The sequence below is a fragment of the Pyxicephalus adspersus genome, chromosome 11 (genome assembly GCF_032062135.1).
Source record: "Pyxicephalus adspersus chromosome 11, UCB_Pads_2.0, whole genome shotgun sequence".
NCBI classification, from domain to species: Eukaryota; Metazoa; Chordata; class Amphibia; order Anura; family Pyxicephalidae; genus Pyxicephalus; species Pyxicephalus adspersus.
In genome coordinates this window covers 7,291,264-7,314,612 of record NC_092868.1, presented here as the reverse complement: position 1 = coordinate 7,314,612, position 23,349 = coordinate 7,291,264, and the positions used below count along the sequence as shown (strand labels likewise).

The following is a 23,349-nucleotide window of genomic DNA, read 5'->3' as shown; positions in this document are numbered from 1 at the left end:
TTGTTTTCATATTCTTTTATATTCCATTCTCCTTATTCTCTAGTTATTTGTCTGAACCATGACAAGGCCGTTTTATTATGTAACTTTACTGGTACATAACGATGCAGGCCTCCTGCAAACTTGTACCCAGACAGATTTCTGAAGTCACAATGTTCTTTTGGCTCACTTGTCCTTAATGCACCCAGTTCAAGCAATTATCTTTATTATTCAGGCAGAAGTCTTACTCCATGATGCCAGTTACAGGTAACTGTTTACAAAGGTAAACAGTGGCTTCCCAGGCTTCCTCATCTGTGCAGAATCTGCAAAGAATGCATTAACCTTTGCATCACACATATGAATTCCCTTTGTAGCATACAGCTACTGTTTTTTCCTTTCTAGATTATATTGATGGGCTCAGATTTAGTCCAGGACTTCTAAACAGTTTAAATGTTCAATAGATGAGCACCACACTGTTAACTTGTCAGTCCATAGCACTTCTTCTGCTCTATTTAAGGGGGACAAACCAATATGCATGGAAGGAAAAGTTCAATCTCCTATGTTTGCAACAATAATTAGGAATGCAGCAAACCTGGGCAAGTTTGCCCTTTACTTTTCATATTTGATAAGTGAGGCCATTCATTACATAGCTTCCCTTTTAGGAATTGGGGCAAATAATTGCTAATGAGTGTTGAATAACGTTTCCCTGATAATGGTATTCTGTTATTGATAGTCAATTACCATGTAGAAATAAACACTGTTTCCTATTTGTATTACCACGTTTATTAACTACACTACAAATAAAATTTAAACATTTCTTTGGGCTAGAAAAAGATATCATCCATGTACTTCATATGATATGAGTAGGTTGTCAGATACTGGAGGTGAAAAGCCAAGGTTTGTTATTGAGTAAGTGGCACTCCTGGATGACAATATATAATGGAAACTAATTATTTTGGTTCCGTGTATGGTCCTTGACTAGGGTAGCTCAGACCTCACAGCCCTTCATACCCCTGCACACATTACCAAATAGCCACCTCCCCACTCCCCCAACCTGCTTACCAACCATTCCCATCCAAAAACACACCGACTCCAATCTGCGTTTAAATTGGCTGGCAAGGAGCCATTTATTTAACAAATGAATAAATAAATAACCATAAATAACCATAGAATAAAATATAAATAACCATAAATAACCAACAATTATACATAAAAAAGATAACAATTTAAATTATATAAACAAACATATAAGTAATCTTTCTTCAAAATGAAAAATTAAAAATTACCCCCCCAAAATGAACACCATATTTTAACTTAACATTGCAACCTTAAAGAATTAAACATTAACAACCAGGTTGCAGGTGTCAGAAGGCATAATCTGTACACCACCATAATTCCAAACAAACCACACCACTTTGGCCCCTAGCCGACCAGCACGCCTCAGGAGCCATAATCAACATACCACTTAAAGAGGGACCCTACCACAGAGAATACCTCTTACCACCAAGTACGTCTTCCATGTCCAGGATTCCTGCCTTCTAAAATCCTGACCGCCACAGCGATCAGAAGTGACACCTCACACCTGAGCACCCCTCCAAACTCTCAGGGCTCGTTGCACACCATCTTGAAGTCCAAGGCTCCATAGGTCTGTGCCAATTGCATTCAAATGCACCCCGTCCTGCCTCAGGTACCAGCACGTCTCCCTCTCCAGGTCCTTATGCCGTATCACTATACCTCCATTTCTAGCAATAAATCTGCCAACCTCTCTGTTAATCTTTATTCTAGCCTTGCTAACCTTCTCTATCGACTGGGCTCCCCTCCAAGAAGCCCTGGCTATGACTTCAGACCAAACCACCACTAGGCCCAGGAACTCAATCCGCAACCTCAAGAAATCCAACTGAATTTCCCTAATGAGCTCCTTCATGAAGTGCTTCCCGAGATCATTGCCCCCAGCATGTACAACCACTACCCCAGGAGGCCTATCTAAAACCGCATACTTTCCAATATTGGCTACCACCCTACTCCAAAAGAAACCAGGCACCCCGATCCAGTGCAAAATTGCTTTCTCACGGGATATCCCAAGCTGCCCTCCGCCAGGCCGATCCAGACACAGCAGGCTGATACTCCTAAAAAAAAGACACACCAAGTACTAAACACACACCACAACCCCCCCCCCCCACAATTTGCAAATCTAGCCCTATAATAGATGAGGCTGCACATACACAATAAACTTCCTCGACTCCCAGCGCCCAATGCGCTTTTTAACCTCCTCCCCCAGGCCCCACCTAGCCGTCTCTGTTGCGGCCCCAATATGAAAAGAGTGCAAGGAATAACAGCCACAAATTGAAATTTCATGAATTAGCAAAGCCCCCTCCATTTTCGGCTGCACCCCACATAAATGACTCACGACCCTTACTGAGCACACCTCAGACTCTTCCAACAAGAAAAGGACCACCCTAAAACCTCTACCCCTTTGATCTGTCCTAGATCGCCAAATAAGAAACACTCAGAGTCTCTGGTTTGTTAGTAGAATCTCTAGCTGCAGAATTCCCAAGCTCATAAACAAAAAAAATATATATATTGTATCGCCAAATAAGAAAACGTACCTGATCTGGCTACAAGACCACATGCTGCAACAAAATGCCACCCCACCGATTCTGAGCCAGACTCACCATCTCACTGATCCCTAAAGCACCAAAGAACGCCATTACAAATGCTGACTTGAACAAGACCGTCTCATATTCGCTTGCACAAACCTCATTCAACACCACCAATCTCTGCAACAATGAAAAGGACACTGTTTTCTATACCCCTTGACAGCCTGTCTAATCCTAAAATCTTTAGTCACATACCGGAATCTAACTTGAACCAAAAAGCCATTCCCCGCTAACTTCTGCCCAACTGAAGCCCCAGACAACCCAGCAACAAAATCTTCCCAAGCACCTGTCCCACTGGAAACGGGATAACGTATCAGCCAAAAGATTGGTAACTCCAGGAATGTGTTGTACAAAAACATAAATATTGTGCTGTAGACATCGCAACACCAAATGCCTCATTAACCGCACTGCTGGACCTGAACTCACCAAAAAGCGATTAATGGCCTGAACTACCCCCAAATTATCACAATGGAACTGCACTTTTTTATTTGACAACTCTTGGCCCCATAGTTCCACTGCCACCACGAAGGGAAACAGCTCCAAAACCACCAAATCACGCACAATCCCCAGCTGCACTCGTTAGGCCACGCCCCTGCACACCACTTACCCCCAAAGTAAGCCCCAAAACCACACAGCCCAGTCGCATCCGTATACAACTCCATGTCCATCGCACAGGCCCATCCAATCACAAGGCCCTCGGAATAAACGATTCCAAAAACAACTGCCACGCCTCTAAATCAGCCTGCATTTCTCTGGAAATCCTAATAAAGGGGGACGGCATCACCACCCCTGTCGCGGCAGCCAACCTTCTGCAAAAAATACGCCCCATTTTCATAACCCTATAAGCAAAATTCTACTTACCCCACAACTATTGCATTTCTTGTAAATGCAACTTCCTCCGCCCGCACGCCAACCAAACCTCCTTCTTTAATGCCAGCAACTTGGCAGTCTACTCTCCATGGCCACCGAATCCAACTCTATCCCCAATAACACTAATGACGTGGAAGGCCCTTCTGTCTTTTCTGCCGCCAAAGGGATTCCAAGTCGTTCTGTGATGTTGCAGTGGGGCCAACGAAACCCTACAAACCAAACTATTTGGCAGCCCTAAAAACAAGAAATCCTCCAAATAATGCATGACTGAATCAACCTCAGAGACCGTCCGAACCACCCACTTCACAAAGGTGCTGAACTTCTCAAACAGAGCGCAAGAAATAGAGCACCCCATGGGCAAGCAATGGTCAACAAAAAATGCAACCTCCCAAACTATTCCCAACAACCTAAAACTATCCGGATGTACCGGAAGCACCTGAAAGGCAGCTTCAATATTTGCTTTTGTCAGCAGTGCTCCTGGCCCATACCATCTAACCCAATAAATCACATCGTCAAAGGATGTGTAGGCCACTGCACAAATGCCATACCATCATTCATCGATCCCCCTGGGGGAAATGACAAATGATATATTAAAAAGGGGCACATTCTTCCTACCATCACTGGCGTCGTCCCTTTTTCCACCGGCATCAACCTCCTTGCTCCCACTGTGTTTAAAGCAATGCAGGAGTACGCGCCACCGCACCCAGAACACTCATGTTCAAATCTGCATCCGGCCACAAACTTGCAACCCCCCTGGTTGAAGAGCCAACAGACTCTTTTCTTTTTAGTGGTCGACAATCTTCTGACCTGCTGACTGCCAACCCCCCACTGAAAAAACTGCCCACCCCCTTGCCTACCAGACACCATCAACCTCACCCACAAACTAATGTCTTTATGATCCCACCTTAAGGAAGGCTGAACCACCTTTCGCTGCCTGAACTGCTCATCGTAGCTCAGCCAAGCCATTCCCCCATACATCTGATACACCTCCTGAATAGTGTCTAGATTGGAAAACAACGCCAAACACTGGTCCCGCTGCCATTCCCCAATAACACTCATCATAATCCCAAAAGCTTGCAACCAATTAAAGAACGTGCGAGGAATCAAGCGATGGCACCTTTGTTAACTCTCTTAACCCCGCCCTCCACTCCCCCCATTGGTTTATCCAGATTAAACCTTTCCAATGGCAATAGGGAGAATAAGTCCACAAATTCCCTTTCCCAAATTTTTTCCTGAAAGCTCTCTCTCAGGTGAGTACACAAAGGCCCCCCAAAACAAACATATACCTCCCCCCTCGCTGAATCACTATGAGACACCCCATCTGCTGATGACATCTTTTCCACCAGACCCTCTTTATTCCCTAGCGCTTGCACCACAACACTGCTAGCATCACCTCCTTGGTTCTCCACCTCCCTGCCCCCCTCTCCTTCCAGTCTGTGCATCACCTTTTTAAGCCCTTCCAATACAGCTGCAACCCCACCCCCGACCCCTCTGATAGCCCCTCATGCTGCACATCCTGCTTCCTCATGTACACTACCTGACCTGACTGCCCCCCCCCCCCCCACACACACACTTGAAGCCTCTCCACCCTCAAACCCCTGTGCTCATCAAAAACACCCTGCAACTTCTTACTAAAATTACAATCCACAAACCCACCCACCCCCTTCAGAACCCCCACTGCACCTACCTGGCAACCTGTGTCTTTTTGGGCCTGCCAGCTCATCCCTTGGGCCCCACACCTCATCCAGTGCCTGGCCCTGCTCTCCTTCCCCTTCTGAGGATGATATTTCCCTCTCCGATGGGGTGACTCCCTTGACCCAGGAGCCGGCTGCATCACTTCCTGGAAGCCTCTGTGACTCGACTCGGCTTCACTGAATGTCATTTCTGGTCTTCCGATCATCACTTCCAATCCGGCCTCCCGATGCTCTTCCTGCTGTGGGCTCCTCCCACTGCTTCTCCAACTGAAGGGAGCACCTTCTAGCCCCTGACCCCCCCCCCCCCTGAGGGGCAGAAGACATTACCACCCCTGAGGAATGATAAGAGCCAGAAGCCTCCTCAGCCGCGCCCATAGACAGGACGGCCGACAGGCTTCCATGCCGGGCACCCGCACTAGAAGAGTCCCCAGCTTTAGGTAAGGCCTGCCCGCACAGGGCCTCATGTGTAGAAGCCACAGGGTTGCACCCCTTGGCAGCCGCAACCCCCCCGAATTGGAACCCTTACTATGGGGCCTCACAGGATGTGAGGTCCCTGCTGAAAGAGAGGCATCAGGCCTCTCTAATAGGGGAATGCGGACTGCGCTCCATGACAGCCGGAGCTCTTTCCTCAGAGCTCCGCCAATGGCGGGGATTCCTCCCTAGTCTTGCACCAGCTTGGGCCCTACGCACCCCAACAGGCTGACTAGGGTCCCTTAAGGGGCTCCCATGGCTGATCTGAGCTCTCTGAAAGGGGTCAGGACTAAGGCGCACCGGAGGTCTATGCCTCTGAGGCAGTAACCCCGGCAACCTAGCTACAGGGGGGCCCCCCCAGCACTTCTGCTACCCTATCTTGCAGCCAGGCTTCACCTCTAGAAGCTGCTGCTACCCTAAGCTGGGCCATGAGACCCACAACTGACTCCATGCTTCCTACCTTACATTTCCGAATGCTGTATCCCTGCACGCTGTCTATCCTAAAACAGGGCCTCACACTTCCTGCTTCCCCCTTTTAAGCCACCCTTCTCCTAAACCCTCCCTCTCAATCCTCGTGCTGACAGGACCCCTACCTACATCCCCTGGACCAATTAACTCTTTTCTTACCCTCTTGCTGTGGCCTTGCACCACTGTCATGCAGGCCCTACATCTATTAAAGATGAGCGAGATTTGTAAGTTCGATCTCGCAGCGAATCGGGCCTTTCTCGCTTACCGAACATTTAGGTGAACACGGCCTTGCATTTTGCCATGAGGTCGTGTTCCCGACAAACAAGCGAGGGGAAATGTAGGGGGCGGGAAAGGTGACTATTTCCGGTGGGAAAGGCGTGGCTGGGAGCAAATCATTTGCTCCTGGGATGCACAGCAAGGCCCAGCAGCCCAATCAGCATACATATCAGAACAGGCATATATACAGGGAAGGAGTGAGGGGTTAGTCACTCCATCTTACATTCTGTGTGAGGGAACGAAGCAGGGAGAGACGTGAATTATGACAAGTTAGGAGCCTTCTATATATCTTGAAATATACAGATTGTGCAGTTTTTCTTGCTACCTCTTGATAGTTATCAGAAAAGGCAGAAACATTTATGTCCTTTCAGTGTGATACCTCTTGCAATCTATCAAAATAGCCATAAAAATGTCTGTTTTTCTTTGAAAAATATAGAGATATTAAATTCTGGTCCCACTTGCTATCTATGAAGAAAGCCAGAAGATTTCCTGTATTTCTCTGAAAAATATACAGATATTTTATTCTGATAGCACTTGCTATCTATCAGAAAGGCCAGAAACATTTTTGTATTTCTCTCAAAAAAATAGAGATATTTTATTCTGGTCCCAATTGCTATCTATCAAAAAAACAAGAAAAAAAATCTGTATTTCTCTCAACAAAATCCAGATATTTTATTCTAATAGCACTTGCTATCTATCAAAAAATAAGTCTGTATTTCTCAAAAAAATACAGATATTTTATTCTGATCCCACTTGCTAGCTATCAAAAAAGCCAGAAAAATGTATGTATTTCTCTAAAAAAAATACAGATATTTTATTCTGATAGCACTTGCTATCAAATAGGCTAGAACATTTCTATATTTCTCTCAAAAAAATAAATATTTTATTCTCATGCCACTTCCTATCTATCACAAAAGCCAGAAAAATTACCTTATTCCTCTTCAAAAAGTACAGATATTTTATTCCGATCCCACTTGCTATCATCAAAAAAGCCAAAAAAAGTTGTATTTCTCTCAAAAAAAAGATATTTTATTCTGTTTCCACTTGCTATCTATCAAAAAAGTTAGAAAAATGTCTGTATTTCTCTAAAGAAAAAAAAGAGATATTTTATTCTGATCCCGCTTGCTATCTATTAAAATAGCCAGAAAAATTTCTGTAATAATTAATTTTGATACCTCTTGTTATTTACCAAGGAAACTGTTTGGTACAGGTGCATTTTTTCCCGAATAAGTAAAACATGAGCGGTAGGAGCAGGGGTATACATGGCGTTAGGCGACCTGCCGCATCTGGCATTGCTACTATGTCCCAGGAGGTTGGTGACACCCAAACTTCAAACTGCGAAGAAGAATCAGCTTTTACCGCATTGTGGCCTTGGAATATTCCAAGCAGGCATTACTTCTCCCGCGCAGCTGTTCCCAGTTTACATGCACATCTAATGGGTAACCTCTCCCGGCCATTGACATTCTCGGTCAAATCCACGTCACCATGGACAGCTGGACAACCAGGCACAGAGAGATGTCAGTTACCAATGCGCTCCACGATCTGTCTTAGGGCCCACACCCTCCTCCTCATGCTGTTGCTGCTGCCGCCTGTCAGTACTCCATTCACTATAATTGTATTACACACTTCTGGGTGTCATTGAGGATGCACTAAACCCAACTGTAGATGTCAGTTACCAATGGGCTCCACGCTCTGTCTCAGGGCCCAACCCCTCCTCATGATGTTGTTGCTGTTGCTGCCCGCCAGTACTTCAATCACTATAATTGTATTACACACTTCTGGGTGTTATTGACCATGCACCACACCCATCTCTAGATGCCAGTTACAAATGTGGTCCATGCTCCGTCTCAGGGCCCACCTCCTCCTCCTGATACTGTTGCTGCTGCCACCTGTCAGTACTCCATTAACTATAATTGTTTTACTAACTTCTAGGTGTCATTGATGATACATTACACCCAGCTCTAGATATCAGTTACCAATGTGCTCCACGCTCTGTGTCAGGGCCCACCACCTCCTCCTGATGCTGTTGCTGCTGCCGGCTGTCAGTAATTTATTCACTATATTTGTATTACACACTTCTGGGTGTTATTGATGATGCACTACACCCAGCTCTAAATGCCAGGTACCAATGCGGTCCACGCTCCGTCTCAGAACCCGCTGCCTACTCCTGCTGCTGCTTCCGCTTGTCAGTACTCCATTCACAAAAAATTATTACTCAACAAGATTTATTTAGTGTTAAGATAATATGCAGCTATGTTTATGCAATAGGGGTGCATACATTAAATAGCAACGTATTTTCCTGCTTTTTTGACAGCAGAGACTGTTGTTAGTGGGTTAAGTTCACCCTTTCTTATTGTCCTAGTGTTTGTTCTGCATTCTGGATGTTATTCATCACCCAAAAATCCTATTTGCCTGCTGTCTCTTTGCCTGCCATTTTCAGGAAAAGGTCTTTTTTAAGACTTACATTGCAAACTTGGTGGTTCTAACACGTATAGGGACTTTGCTCTAAAAAATACAGTAGAGGTTGCTGATTAGTGCAGGAAATCAATGCCATATTTCTTGGCTCCTTCTTCCTCACTTGTTGATTCAAAAGATACTATTGGGGCTCTTAATATGTACCAGTGTAGTATTATTTGCAAGTAGGAAAGAAGAGCGAGGAAAGGCTTTCTTAAACTTACTGAAATAAACCAGAAAATAGAAATTGATGACAGACGGAATATCTCTTATATTTACACTCGTAGGACTCATATTTATATAGACTGGGCACACCAAATTATTATAATTCTTTTTAAAGGAAACACACAAAAGCGCACAAAAAATGAGAAAGATGGTCTTCCATTCCTAGTGGCGTTACAACAGTACATTCACACTCTGTCCCCGAAAAACATTCACATAAGGGTGACTTCTGGAGGGATCTATGGGTCTATGCAAGGCCGTTTAGCCACCCTAAAGAAAAATAAACAAGGGAGAACAACATTGCAGGAACTGTAGTGTGCTGCTTTATATCCCAGGTTACATTGAGACTGCAATAACAGGTATTCTTGTATCAGCGATGTTAATACATTCCTTATATTATTTATGTGCTTATTTTCCTCTTGGCTGTTCATACCAGGTGTCACCTACATGCTTAAAAATAAAGGTATTTAAAAAGTATAATAGTATATATATATATATATATATATATGTATGTATGATGTATATATATATATATATATATATATATATATTTATTAGTGTTTTTCCCTTTAAAAAAAATATCAAATAATTTATAAAAAACAATCAAAATTAATAAACCAAAATGAATGTGGATATTACCCAAAATAAACACACCTACAGTCACCCCATCCACTGCCATCTATGTGACCCTCGTATCCAATATACCCATCTAGTTACCCCATCCACTGCCAAGTATTCGCCTCTCTGTATCCAACATACACACCTATGATCACCCCATCCACTGACATCTATGTGCTCCCCTGTATCCAATATATCTCCCTACAGTCACATCACTCAATGCCATCAATTTGTTCCTTTGTATCCAATATACCCACCTACAGTCACCCACTCACTACCATCTATGTGCTCCCCTGAATCCAATATACCCTCCTTCAGTGACCCCATCCCCTGGCATCTATGTGCTCCTCTGTATCCAATTTACCCACTTATGCTCACTCCAACCACTACCATCTATGTGCACCTCTGTATCCAATATACCCATCTACGGTCATCCCACCCCCACCATCTATGAGCCCCTCTGTATCCATTATAACCACCTAGTCACCCCATCCACTGCCATCTATGTTCCCCTCTGTATCCAATATACCCACCTAGTAACCCCATCCACTGCCATATATGTGCTCTTCTGTATCCAATATACCCACATACAGTCACCCAACCCAATGCCATCTATGTGCTCCTCTGTATCCAATATACCCACCTAAAGCCACCACACCCACTGCCATCCATGTCCTCTTCTCTATCCAATGTACCCACCTACAGTCACCCCGTTCACTGTCATCTTGTCCTAGGACTGTAAAGCTGTGACATCACTATGGGTTAAGCCTATTTACTGACTACAAGGCAGTGACATCATTGAGAGTGAAGGTTATCCATTTACTACAGGGCTGTGACATCACCATGAATTTAGCCTATCGATTGACTAGAGGGCTATGACATCACTTTGGGTTAAGCCTGTCAACTGACTACAGGGAAATGACATCATTATGGATTAAGCCTATCCATTTACTACAGGGCAGTGACATCACTATGGGTGATGCTTATCCATTCACTAGAGGGCTGTGACATCACTGTAGGTTAAGCCTATCCACTGACTACAGGGTAGGGAGATCAGTGAGACTGAAACCTATCCATTTTCTACAGGGCATTGACATCACTATAAGTTTAGCCTAACAATTGACTAGAGGGCTATGACATCACTATGGGGTAAGAATTTCCACTGATTACAGGGCAATTACATCAGTAAGAGTGAAGCCTTTCCATTTACTACAGGGCAGTGACATCACTGAGAGTGACACCTATACATTGACTGGAGGGCTGTGACATCACTATGAGTTTAGCCTACTGATTGTCTAAAAGGCTATGACATCACTATGGGTTAAGCCTATCCACTGACTACATAGCAGTGACATCAGTTAGAGGGAATCCTATCCATTTACTACAGTGCAGTGACATCACTATGGCTGCTAACTTCAGGTTTATGGGCCTCAATGTAGAATTTGAGCCTTGCCCCCCATCTTCTGAGGCCACCCTGCATCACTGCTGTTCATCTTCAGATCTATGGTCACACATGCTAATTTTAAGAATAGGTCCTTCACATCAGGAACCCCACATACTAGTCCTCTTTATCCATAATATCACCTCTTTTTATCTAAGTTCATAATTTCACAATAGGATCTGGATCTTAGATCTGGCTAACACTACCTTTATATTAAAGAGCCCGTATTCTCTTTCATCAGAACCATCCCCTTTAAATTATCACATTACACACTTCTGGGTGTCATTGAGGATGCACTAAACCCAACTGTAGATGTCAGTTACCAATGGGCTCCACGCTCTGTCTCAGGGCCCAACCCCTCCTCATGATGTTGTTGCTGTTGCTGCCCGCCAGTACTTCAATCACTATAATTGTATTACACACTTCTGGGTGTTATTGACCATGCACCACACCCATCTCTAGATGCCAGTTACAAATGTGGTCCATGCTCCGTCTCAGGGCCCACCTCCTCCTCCTGATACTGTTGCTGCTGCCACCTGTCAGTACTCCATTAACTATAATTGTTTTACTAACTTCTAGGTGTCATTGATGATACATTACACCCAGCTCTAGATATCAGTTACCAATGTGCTCCACGCTCTGTGTCAGGGCCCACCACCTCCTCCTGATGCTGTTGCTGCTGCCGGCTGTCAGTAATTTATTCACTATATTTGTATTACACACTTCTGGGTGTTATTGATGATGCACTACACCCAGCTCTAAATGCCAGGTACCAATGCGGTCCACGCTCCGTCTCAGAACCCGCTGCCTACTCCTGCTGCTGCTTCCGCTTGTCAGTACTCCATTCACAAAAAATTATTACTCAACAAGATTTATTTAGTGTTAAGATAATATGCAGCTATGTTTATGCAATAGGGGTGCATACATTAAATAGCAACGTATTTTCCTGCTTTTTTGACAGCAGAGACTGTTGTTAGTGGGTTAAGTTCACCCTTTCTTATTGTCCTAGTGTTTGTTCTGCATTCTGGATGTTATTCATCACCCAAAAATCCTATTTGCCTGCTGTCTCTTTGCCTGCCATTTTCAGGAAAAGGTCTTTTTTAAGACTTACATTGCAAACTTGGTGGTTCTAACAAGTATAGGGACTTTGCTCTAAAAAATACAGTAGAGGTTGCTGATTAGTGCAGGAAATCAATGCCATATTTCTTGGCTCCTTCTTCCTCACTTGTTGATTCAAAAGATACTATTGGGGCTCTTAATATGTACCAGTGTAGTATTATTTGCAAGTAGGAAAGAAGAGCGAGGAAAGGCTTTCTTAAACTTACTGAAATAAACCAGAAAATAGAAATTGATGACAGACGGAATATCTCTTATATTTACACTCGTAGGACTCATATTTATATAGACTGGGCACACCAAATTATTATAATTGTTTTTAAAGGAAACACACAAAAGCGCACAAAAAATGAGAAAGATGGTCTCCCATTCCTAGTGGCGTTACAACAGTACATTCACACTCTGTCCCCGAAAAACATTCACATAAGGGTGACTTCTGGAGGGATCTATGGGTCTATGCAAGGCCGTTTAGCCACCCTAAAGAAAAATAAACAAGGGAGAACAACTTTGCAGGAACTGTAGTGTGCTGCTTTATATCCCAGGTTACATTGAGACTGCAATAACAGGTATTCTTGTATCAGCGATGTTAATACATTCCTTATATTATTTATGTGCTTATTTTCCTCTTGGCTGTTCATACCAGGTTATATATATATATATATATATATATATATATTTATTAGTGTTTTTCCCTTTAAAAAAAATATCAAATAATTTTATAAAAAACAATCAAAATTAATAAACCAAAATAAATGTGGATATTACCCAAAATAAACACACCTACAGTCACCCCATCCACCTACAGTCACCCCATATATATATATATATATATATATATATATATATATGGGGCTGGTTGAAATACACTGGTCTATGGGTTTATGCACCATCCACAAGGCACCACCATTATTTAGTGAATTGATTATAATACGTAAAAAATAGGAAGGCGAATCCGAAAAAAGGCTTAAACAATAACATAAGATAAATTAAGTGTTAGATTGTATTAGCATGTATTTTGCACATTTACTGTTTGATACATTGAATGTATGTTTTTAGCTTTCAGCATTTTCAAAGCAAGGCTTATGACATTTTATACGTGCGTCAATGTTTTAACACAGACACAGGCTTGGCTTGCAGTTTTGCAGTTGCATTGACTGAGAATTAATCTTCATTGGAATTAAACTGGGATTGCAGGGGTACACGTCATCTCAACCTTCCGTTTTTCCTTTGTTCCGGGTATAGCTGCAAATCCTAGTTTACAACCGCCTTCTGTAATGCAGCCTTTCATTGACATTGATAAATCGGTAGTATCTGCAAATCAAAGAAAATCTTTAACAAACAATACTCCTAGATAGAGAGTAGGTAAGTAGATAAGTAAATGATTTTCCTGATCTTTACCAGTAAAAGTTGCTAGTTCAGAATTTTACTTCAGACAGGCCTGGAACATGGGAGTGGAGAGAGGGATAGTGGAAGACCTGCATGACTTCCACCAGCAGGAGCAGGCAGAAAAGAGTTAATGTTAAAGCGAGATTAAGGGGAGGTAGCAAAAGGAGGGTTGAGTGTGGAGTTAGGGTGGAGAGAGAAAGTGTTATAAAGACTGCGCAAGGAAAGCGTAGGGCAACCGCTAGTGGGTCAAGGAGAAGAGAAGTTTCCCTCCCGCCTGCCCCTATTTTTTCTTTTCTTTCAGGTTTTTAGTAATGTGGGTGGTCAGCAGTAGTGTTGGTAGAATTGCTCAGTGTTCGATTCTGCGGCTATTCTGTCGAATAGCCTGATATTTTTCGGGAGATCGAGCGTCGAATTTGAACACCATTAAAGTCTATGGGGGTGGGGAGAATTCGGGTTATTTTCTTGACTGTGTAAAACTGCAGGAGCAATCAGGCTCCGCTCCCCTGTGCCTCTTGCAGCCCTAGCATTACTGTAGTGTGTGTTCTTAGATAGTGATTCTCTATGTGACTCCACGGCCCGTGACACTGACAGGATGATTCCCACGGCTGCATTTATTCTGAGCACAGCTGTGGGAATCCTTCAGTGTCAGTGTGGGATCCCTGGGCACTGGAGGTTAAATGGGGACAAGTTTCCATATTCATATACATTACTTCATTGCTCCATGAATGGCTGGGGAAAGGTAAACCATGACAGGTCAAGCATCACAGAGCACTAGAGGTGAATGAAAGGGGAGACCTGTCCTCATTTAACCTCTAGTGCCCGGGGATCCCACACTGACAGGAGGATTCCTACGGCTGTGCAGCTGTGGGAATCAACCTGTAAAAAAATAGAAGTTAGTTTTTTAGGTTTTTTTATTTTTTTATTTTTACACACAAACTCTCGAAGTCCAATCCTGTGTTTTTCAGGTCAGGTCTATCTAAATTCCACTGCTATATTCGGGTTGAATATAAGGACAACATGAATTTGAACACCAACACTAGTCAGCAGTGAGATCCTCGAAGGAATTGCTTTTAGGTATGGTATTTTTGGGAAGTAAGTGAAGAAGGCTGGTTTGAAAAGTTTTAGTTTGGTAGGCTGCTAGTATTTGGTGATATTGTTCCCAAGCTGGGTTGATTCATCTGGGAGCATACATATCACAGTGGTGCAAGCCCATTTAAAGGAGAGGGGTAGTTAAAAAATGGGTGATAGGCCTTCAAGGGCCGGTAACCATGGGTGATGTTCTATGGTATAGTGTTACTGGATGATTTTGTGTTAGGATATAGTTATATGTTATAGTTTAATGTTATGATTTTTATATTTGTAATAAAAGGCCTATGGGACATTTAACCAAAATGTTATGGTGTGTTATTTTGGGGAGGGGGGTACTGAATGCGGTTGTCTGCCTTGTCACAGACAATGTTCCTGCTGCAGAAAATCTCTCTAATAAAACCCCAAATAGCAGTAAAAATATAGCAGGAAATTCTAAAGAAAAACAAAAGGTATTGGCATTGTTGGCTTTTCATACACATTAAAGTGAACGCAAACCCCAACAATGATTTTTTATATACCATTTAAAATATATTATAGTATTTTTGTATAACTGCAAAAAAAAATAGCATGGAAAAATACTTGTCGATCCAACCAAAACCCATAAAGTTCCTATCTTGTGAGTGAGCTGACAATGTTGCAATTTATTTACTTTTAACTTTGATTACCTTCTCTATCTCACTGCAGAACACTCCCTCGCCTGTGTTATTGAGATAAGAAGAGATAGCAATTATGTAGTCTTGGGTGACAATGCTGCTCCTCAATAGGCACAGTGGGCCTGATTTATCAAAGCTTTCCAAGACTGGAAAAGATAGACTATTATAGGTGGGTGATTCAACAAGCCTAGAACCTTAGTTTTATTGGGCTAAAACAATATAAACATAAGGTGGGCAGGATCAAAGCTTGCTTCTGGACCCTTTAAGGGAAAACGGGTGTTGTTAGGATTATAAAACATAAAGTATATATTTCCACAAACCAAATAGTGTTTGTTTATTTGTTATTTATCAAGCTTTTTTCAAGCTGTCTTTGCCACTATCTATGATGTCCTCCACTGGTATACATGCCTATACTTACTTTTTCCATCTAATATGACTTTGGTGCTGCTAAATCTCCTGACGAAACCTTTTATAATACAAACAAATGTACAAAAGTACAAGTAACTCCAAGAACCTTTATTTTCTATATTTAGACATAGCTGTTTAGCCCCAAGAATGATTGTGAGCCATTGGAACACTAGAGAGAATTCCATGGAAGCACAAAAAGATTGCAATATGAAAAATATGGAGCTGAGTCTTGCATGTACATAGTATTGTTTAATATACCAAATAAGTTTGAACATTTTAGATTTTCTGTGTATAATACAGTTGGTTATACACAGTGATACAGTAATACAGTAATACAATAGTGGATTGAGTGAATGAGTTGAATGCCTCCAAAATCCCATAAGGTCTAAATAGGCCCTTTTTCAGGAAAACTTTGTTATTTATTTGGGCAAGTAGTAGGATTGGGTATATTGTGTTAACTGGGTTAGAAACCTAAATGGGAGCTGTCAGGAGTTACTCAATAATTGTTCTTTACCAATTATTTCAACACTTGCAGGTCTGCATGAACTCTGTTGCAGTTGCAGAGCAAACATGTAGAATCTAACAAATTAAAGCATCAGATTGTCCAAGCCTAAGTGTGGCTGCTTCCATCAATACTTTTCTCAATTATTACCAATATGCTTTGCCGAGTATACACTGTTTAGTCTCAGTGCTCCAGGTATAGACTGCCCAGTCCTAATATATTCAGTATACCATGACCAGTCACAGCGAGTCAACTTAAGATGACCATACACAAACCAGAATACCAACAATGTTTAACTAAAATCTCACTCATCCAACCTAGAAGTCTGCCCCTGTGGCCCATTCTACTCCATCCTCCTTGCTCCCCTCACTTCTTTTCATGCAAAGGATGGGCCTAAAACACAGCACAGCACCCAATCACCCAATACACCATTCTTTCTCCCGGCCATATTCAAACTCAAGGGGAATATGTCCAACAACAGGGGCTAAAGGTTGCAAGTGCCACCACTGATATATTACAATAGTCATCATGTTTAGAAGTGCTTGTAAGTTAAAGATCATGCTTATAAATTGTAAGTAGAAATAGATACATACCGGACAGTTCAAGATCTCCCCTGTATACCACACACTCTTTTTCATTCCCACCGCACTTCACCATTTTACCTCCATCATTGCAGCCATCGGTAGTTCCATTCACATAGCAGCTTGGGCACATAAAACCGTTTGGTGGCAATGGATCAGGACAGGTTTCTAAAAAAAGAAAAATTGAAAAATTATCTATCCATTAATTTTTTTCTTCATCTGTTTGTCCTTTAAACCTGTCCCCAGTGGATTAAGATGGATAGATCGCCTTGCATGCTTAGAATCCATGCAACTGGAAAACCTTTATTTTAGAGGCAGCATGAAGTGAAAGTATTGCCACACAATTTTTGTATGCTCATGCCTATCAATGTCTAAAGACCTAAATTGAAACTACTTGCAAATGCTTAAAAATGATTTTGCAGGTGGGGGTTTTGCCAAGAGATGAGGATACTCATGCTTACTGCCTCCATTTCTTACCCAAGCAGGAGGCAAGCCAATAATAAGGTTGAATTTTATAATTATTGGCGATCCCAGGCTGATGTGTTTTTTTTTTTGTTTTGTTTAAAAAGCTTTGAAAAGCTTTCAAATGCCCAAAAAATGCCTACAAATGCCACTACAGGCATTTTAAATTTAAATACAGTTGCCAGTTTGCTTTATTAGTTTTTTAGGTCACCTAATTCAAACTACTAACCTGCCAAATGCATTAATATTAAAATTTTTACAGACAAAGACATGTACACTTACTTGTGAAGTTCAGTTGAGAATTACTGTCATCTCCTTTCGCACAAACACCGCTGAGTCTGAGTAAGAAATTGTTGTCCGTTGATACCGATATGCAGTTACCACACATAATGGGAACTGCACATGTTTTTTTCACTGTGTAATAAAACTTCTTATCTGGAATCAAATGCAAATTGTTCAAAACATTTTACAAAAATGCCTTAAAGAAGATCACAAATTCAGGACATTTATATATAGAATGCTTGCTAAGATCGTTACTTATCACCCTAAGGACTAGACACCAATGTGCAGCAGTAACAATGCTGACAGCCACACCTCCAGCAACATTTTTTCATCCCACTGTAGTGCAGGTAGGCATAGCCTACGTGAGAGTGTCAATGCTGTTCTGAATTCAGGAGCGGTGCAGAATCATTGCCACACCATTAGAGGAAGCTGTACCAGCAAGTGAATTACAGAATCTAGAAAGAACATTAGAAAAAAAAAATGTGGGTGTAGACTTAAAAAAAAGTCAAATACTGTATCATCTATTATAAGCGGAAGGCCATTGTTCTACTTCCAAGTCCTAGGTTCAGCAAGGGGACTAGAGTTTGTTGTATACATAGGTGTGCCAAAGGTAAGTGCTAATGTATCTTAAAGTATAATGCCTTTTTTACTATTTTGGATGAGGTAGGGTTTGGTTAAAACTCATAAACGTTCTAGTTGTGGTCAATTAAGGGATAGTAAAATGTCCAAAACAGATCCTCTAAAACCTTGAGGCTCTATTCCAAAACTGCAATAACATTTGTGACACCAAGGCAGGATAGGAGGTGGAAGGAAGATATATTTGCCCAAGATTCCTCTCTTATGAGATATATTTGCCCAAGATTCCACTTTTATGTGAGATATATGTGCCCAAGATTCCTGTGTGAAGTAGCAGGTGGAAGACTCTCACCTGTGAGATAATTAATGAAGAAGCACTCAGGGTGGGGATATAACATAGAGCCAGAACCTCAGTCAGTAGCTTGGCTTGGAGAGACACAGACAGGGGTCTGTGCGAGTTCAGCTTGGCTTGGAGAGACACAGACAGGGGTTTGTGTCAGTGCAGCTCTATTTGGAGAGACACAGACAGGGGTCTGTGTGAATTCAGCTCTGTTTGGAGACACAGCCAGGTGGACTGTGTGAGAGAGCTCTGTTTGGAGACACAGCCAGGTGGACTGTGTGAGAGAGCTCTGTTTGGAGACACAGCCAGGTGGACTGTGAGGGAGAGGTCTGTTTGGAAACACAGCCAGGTGGACTGTGTGGGAGAGCTCTGTTTGGAGACGCAGACAGGTGGACTGTGTGGGTGAGCTCTGCTGGAAAGTCGGTGTGGGTGAGTGAGCTCAAAAGTGAGTAGAAGGTTGCTGAAAGCTTGGTTTTGAGCTGACAGGGAAAAGCCCTCCAGCTGATAGACAGGAATGTCTTGATGTATAGTAAGTGCCGGACAGGCAAGGTTTTCTTTTGCTGCTTTGTTATTTTATCAGTCTAAGGCTGATACCTTGGTGTGTGATCTGAGTTGGATGAACCACACAAGTGTCCTTTGACCCCAGCCAAGGCGATCCTGAATGTAACCCCTCACACATGGTAAATTGGCTTGAGATGAGTTTTACAATCTTGAGCACATATTTAATTACAGAGGTCCAAGTCTTTCAGAAGGGATAGTGAGATGAAAGAGGGGTTAAAAAAGCCGTTGGATGGGGTACAATGGTGTACAGGGATAGGTGGATTCGTAGGTGTAAGAAGGGGTCAGAATGGTATGAGGTGAGAGGAGGAAAAAGTGCGGGAAGCAGTTTTTTGAAGAAAGATGGAGCAAGCTTCCCACGCGCCCTCCCTGGATACAAGGAAAACGAGGACCGACATGGTATGCATGGGCAGGTGCACTAGGCGGTATTGGAGTGTTGGAGGGAATAGTTATTGTCAAAGCAGTTAAAGTGTGTTGGAGGTCCATAACGAGAGGTTGAGGGTGGGCAAGGAATCTCAACGGAAAAGGAGGGGTTCCCACAGGAGGTATGGAGTTTCCCCAGGTAAGGAGAGCCCCTATTTGATCTAAGGTGGTCATGTGGGGCTGCAGTAAACACTGGATACAGTGTAGTTGTCCCTGATCAAATGGAGTGCGGCTGGGGGTCTGGGCAAAAAAATGGATCTATCCAATGTAAGATTCGGGGTTATACCTTTCATGACCTCTAACTCATAATAATGTAATTAATAATGTGTTCTGCCATGTGGTTATTATGTTACAGTTGTTGTAAATTGTGTTTTATAAAGAATGTTTTATGAATAAAAGGCTGCTATAGCCAGTTTTATATCCAAGATTGGAGAGTTGTGTGGTATTTTGGGGAAGGTAAAGGGGGCTGGTCATAGAGCACAGGTGAGGACATGCCTTCTGGAGTCATCCAATCTACCCTAGTCATGATATAGATGCATCTAGTGATAAGCAAACAAAATTTTTTATTTCAAGCTTGCAGCGAATCTGACCTTTCTCGCTTAAGTGAGAATGACCTTGTGTTTTTGCATGAGGTCGTGTTTTTGGCCAAACTGCAGATGAACTCTCAATGGAGAAACTCCAATCAGCTGTGACCGCAAGTTCCCACGGTCACTGGGCTGTACTTATTAGCCTGGTGACCGTGGGAACCGGACTGCAGATTAATTCCCAATAGAGAAACTTCATTGAGAGTTTGCCTGCAGTCACAGCTGATTGGAAGCACTCGCATGCCTCCAATGCAGCTATGACTGTAAGTTCCCACGGTCACTGGGCTGTACTTATAAGCTCGGTGACCATAGGAACTGATCTGCGGATGAACTCAAATGGAGAAACTCTATTGAGAGCTCCTCTGCAGTCACGGCTGATTGGAAGTACTCATGTGCCTACAATCAGCTGCGACGGCAGGTTCCCACGCTGTACTTATCAACCCAGGGAGCATGGGAACCTGCACTTCAATGGAATTCGCGAAATTGGTTAGCTGAAATTTTGCAAAGTTCAGGGAAAGTTTCATGAGAATGTCAGAGGCATTCCCGCTCATCTCTAATCCTATCGCCCTCCCAGTGAGAGATTGACATAAAGTAGGATAGATTGGTAATAGATAGAACACAAGAACACAAAGCTCACTTACTGATGGTGCAGTATTCTGATATTGTCATACACTGAGATTCTTTACAAAAAATCGAACTTGTTTCACAGCATTTAGTTGTGCCAATGTTCCAACAACTTTTACATAGAGTTGCGAGCCCTAAAACCCAAAAAGAAGAAAACTTTAAGAAATTGAAGGTAAATCTTTTTTCATCCAGGACAAAGCAGAATGTTCCCCTAACTGCTTCTTTCTAGTTTCATGTATTCATCCCATTTTGATCTCCATCGCCACTGCTTTACTTTATTTGTTGATGGGTTATGCAGAAAATGCAAATAATTATAGTTACAGATTATAATAGAAGAATGGAGTACCAAAAGAAGATCATAGATACAAGGTACCGTATTTTTTGCCGTATAAGACGCACTTTTTCTTCCCCAAAACTGGGGGGGAAAAGTTAGTGCGTCCTATACAACAAATGTGTTATAAAATAATTAAAATAATATACTCACCCGATACCCGGATCCTGCGTGTGTCTCTGGCTGCAGCAGCGTGTCTCTTCTCTCCTCTGCCAGCATCGTGTCTTCTCCTGTCTGTAAAGCAGAGCGAAAGAAGCCGGCACAGCGCCACCTGCTGTTCCCTGTCCTAACTGCCGTACAGTGGAAAAAAGCACAGAGTGATCAGAAGGGGAATTTGAATGACAGAGTGATCAGAAAGGAATTTTGAATGACACAGAGTGATCAGAAAGGGAATTTGAAAGGCACATGAGTGATCAGAAGGGGAATACCGGTATGAATGGCACATGAGTGATTAGAAGGGGAATAATCTTTCAGAATCTTTTTTTTCTAGATTTTCCTCCTTTAAAATTAGGTGCGTCTTATATTTCGCAGCGTCTTATACGGCGAAAAATACGGTAGCTATTTGCCAAAGCCTATGTCACCAATTAACGAAAGAAGAGAAGAAAAGAAAGCGTCAATTTATTTTAAGTGAATAAAATATACAAAAACATAATGAGTATATAAAAAAAGATATACTCATTATGTTTTATATATTTTGATTTATCTACTTAGCTGTGTCTCTGTATCTCCCGGGGAAGCAAATGTGCAAAACATTAACTTGTTTGTCCGTAATTTGTAAATTCATGTTATACTGTACCTTAAGTAAACTGTTTTATTCACCTAAAATAAGTTGCCAAAAAAGCCGCTTTCTGTTCTTCTCCTCTTTATTTGATACAGATACAATTTATTAAAGATGTCTTCATCTCCCTTTTCCACTTTAGTACATTCGAATTCCCATATACCACACACTTTTGTTATAAATTCTTGCCTGCTATAGAGCATACATGGTAGGTGGGCTCTTGCAGGGAATTGAATTCTACCCAAAACAAGTTCTGTGTACAGTCTGGCATTTTTCTGAATATTTACATCCCACAACATATTAAACAATAAGAAAAAGAATGTGTTATATAGTTTAGAGGTTCTTGGATGTTTTGGCTAAATTAGGCTTAATGGGCCTGATTTATTACAGCTCTCCAAGGCCAAAGAGGATACACTTTCATCAGTAAAGCTTGATGATTCATAAAACCTGCAATTAATCAGTTTCAGGAATTAAACATTTGCTAACAAATAGCAAATTACTTTTAGGAAATGCATTCCAGGTTTGCTGGATCACCCAGCTTTACTGTTAAAAGTGTATCCTCTCCAGCCTTGGAGAGCTTTATTAAATCAGGATCAATGATCCTGCCAGTAACACACTCATTTGGAGTATAGATCAACTCCCCCTCTACTCATTTCTATCACATACGGATGAGGTTTTCTGTAGTCTATAGGATTTACTGGGGTTTTATTGCAACAAAGGCATTTATTCAAAAGGATGTTCCAAACTGTCTTCAAATATCACATAAGTCATTAAATTGTAAGCTTTGGTGCCAAATTGCTGTCAAAATAGGAATAATATAGAATTTTGTATCATAAGTATTTCTTACCTGCAGTTACCAAACCGCTTAAGATCAAAATGACATAGATTTTCATGGCTACAGAAGATACAGCTCAGATTTAAAGGCCGATAGTCGAGTCTCTGGAAAGGTCCTGTCGCTTGTCTGAGACCCCCCTGTGCTTTGAGATTGTTCTTTTTAAAGTAACCACTTATTTATTTATTTTTTTTAATTCTTTTCTATTCCTTTGTCCATACTCTCTAGATCGTTGAACCATGACAAGGACAGTTTCCTAATTAACTTTACGTAACAATGCAGACTCTTGCAAACGTGTACCCAGACAGATTTATGAAGTCACAATGCTCTTTTTGCTCACTTGTCTTTATTGTTCCCAGCTCAAACATTTATTTCTATTGTCCTGCCAAAAGTCTTTGGTCCTGATGCCAGCTCCAGACAATTGTTTATAGAGGTAAACAGTGGCTTGCCAGGCTTCCTCATCCGTGCAGAATCTGCAAAGGATGAACTAATCTTTGCACCGCACCCATTCCCTTTATGTTCAATAGATGAGCTCCTAATTCTAATACTTTACTGTTTGTCAACTTGTTATTGATACTTTCAAAGTAAGCTCATCGCATCTCTTCTGTTCTATTTTAGGGGGACAAACCAATGTACATGGTAGTAAAAGTTCAACCTCCTTTGTTTGCAACAATTGT

The 23,349-nt window shown here is 42.0% G+C and overlaps 1 protein-coding gene across 1 annotated transcript in view; it reads right to left on the bottom strand.

The window, feature by feature from the left end:
- The window catches only part of LOC140341219 (uncharacterized), a 29,047-nt gene extending 6,229 nt beyond the window's left edge, over positions 1 to 22,818 (bottom strand). Inside the window, exons 1-4 of the mRNA XM_072426784.1 lie at positions 22,688 to 22,818; positions 20,749 to 20,865; positions 17,627 to 17,779; positions 16,964 to 17,050 (exon numbers count right to left, since the gene is read on the bottom strand). Of these exons, the coding sequence (XP_072282885.1) occupies positions 16,964 to 17,050; positions 17,627 to 17,779; positions 20,749 to 20,865; positions 22,688 to 22,733 (403 nt within the window). The 5' untranslated portion in view covers positions 22,734 to 22,818. The remainder of the gene's footprint in view (positions 1 to 16,963; positions 17,051 to 17,626; positions 17,780 to 20,748; positions 20,866 to 22,687) is intronic.
- Between the last annotated feature and the right edge of the window lie 531 nt (positions 22,819 to 23,349).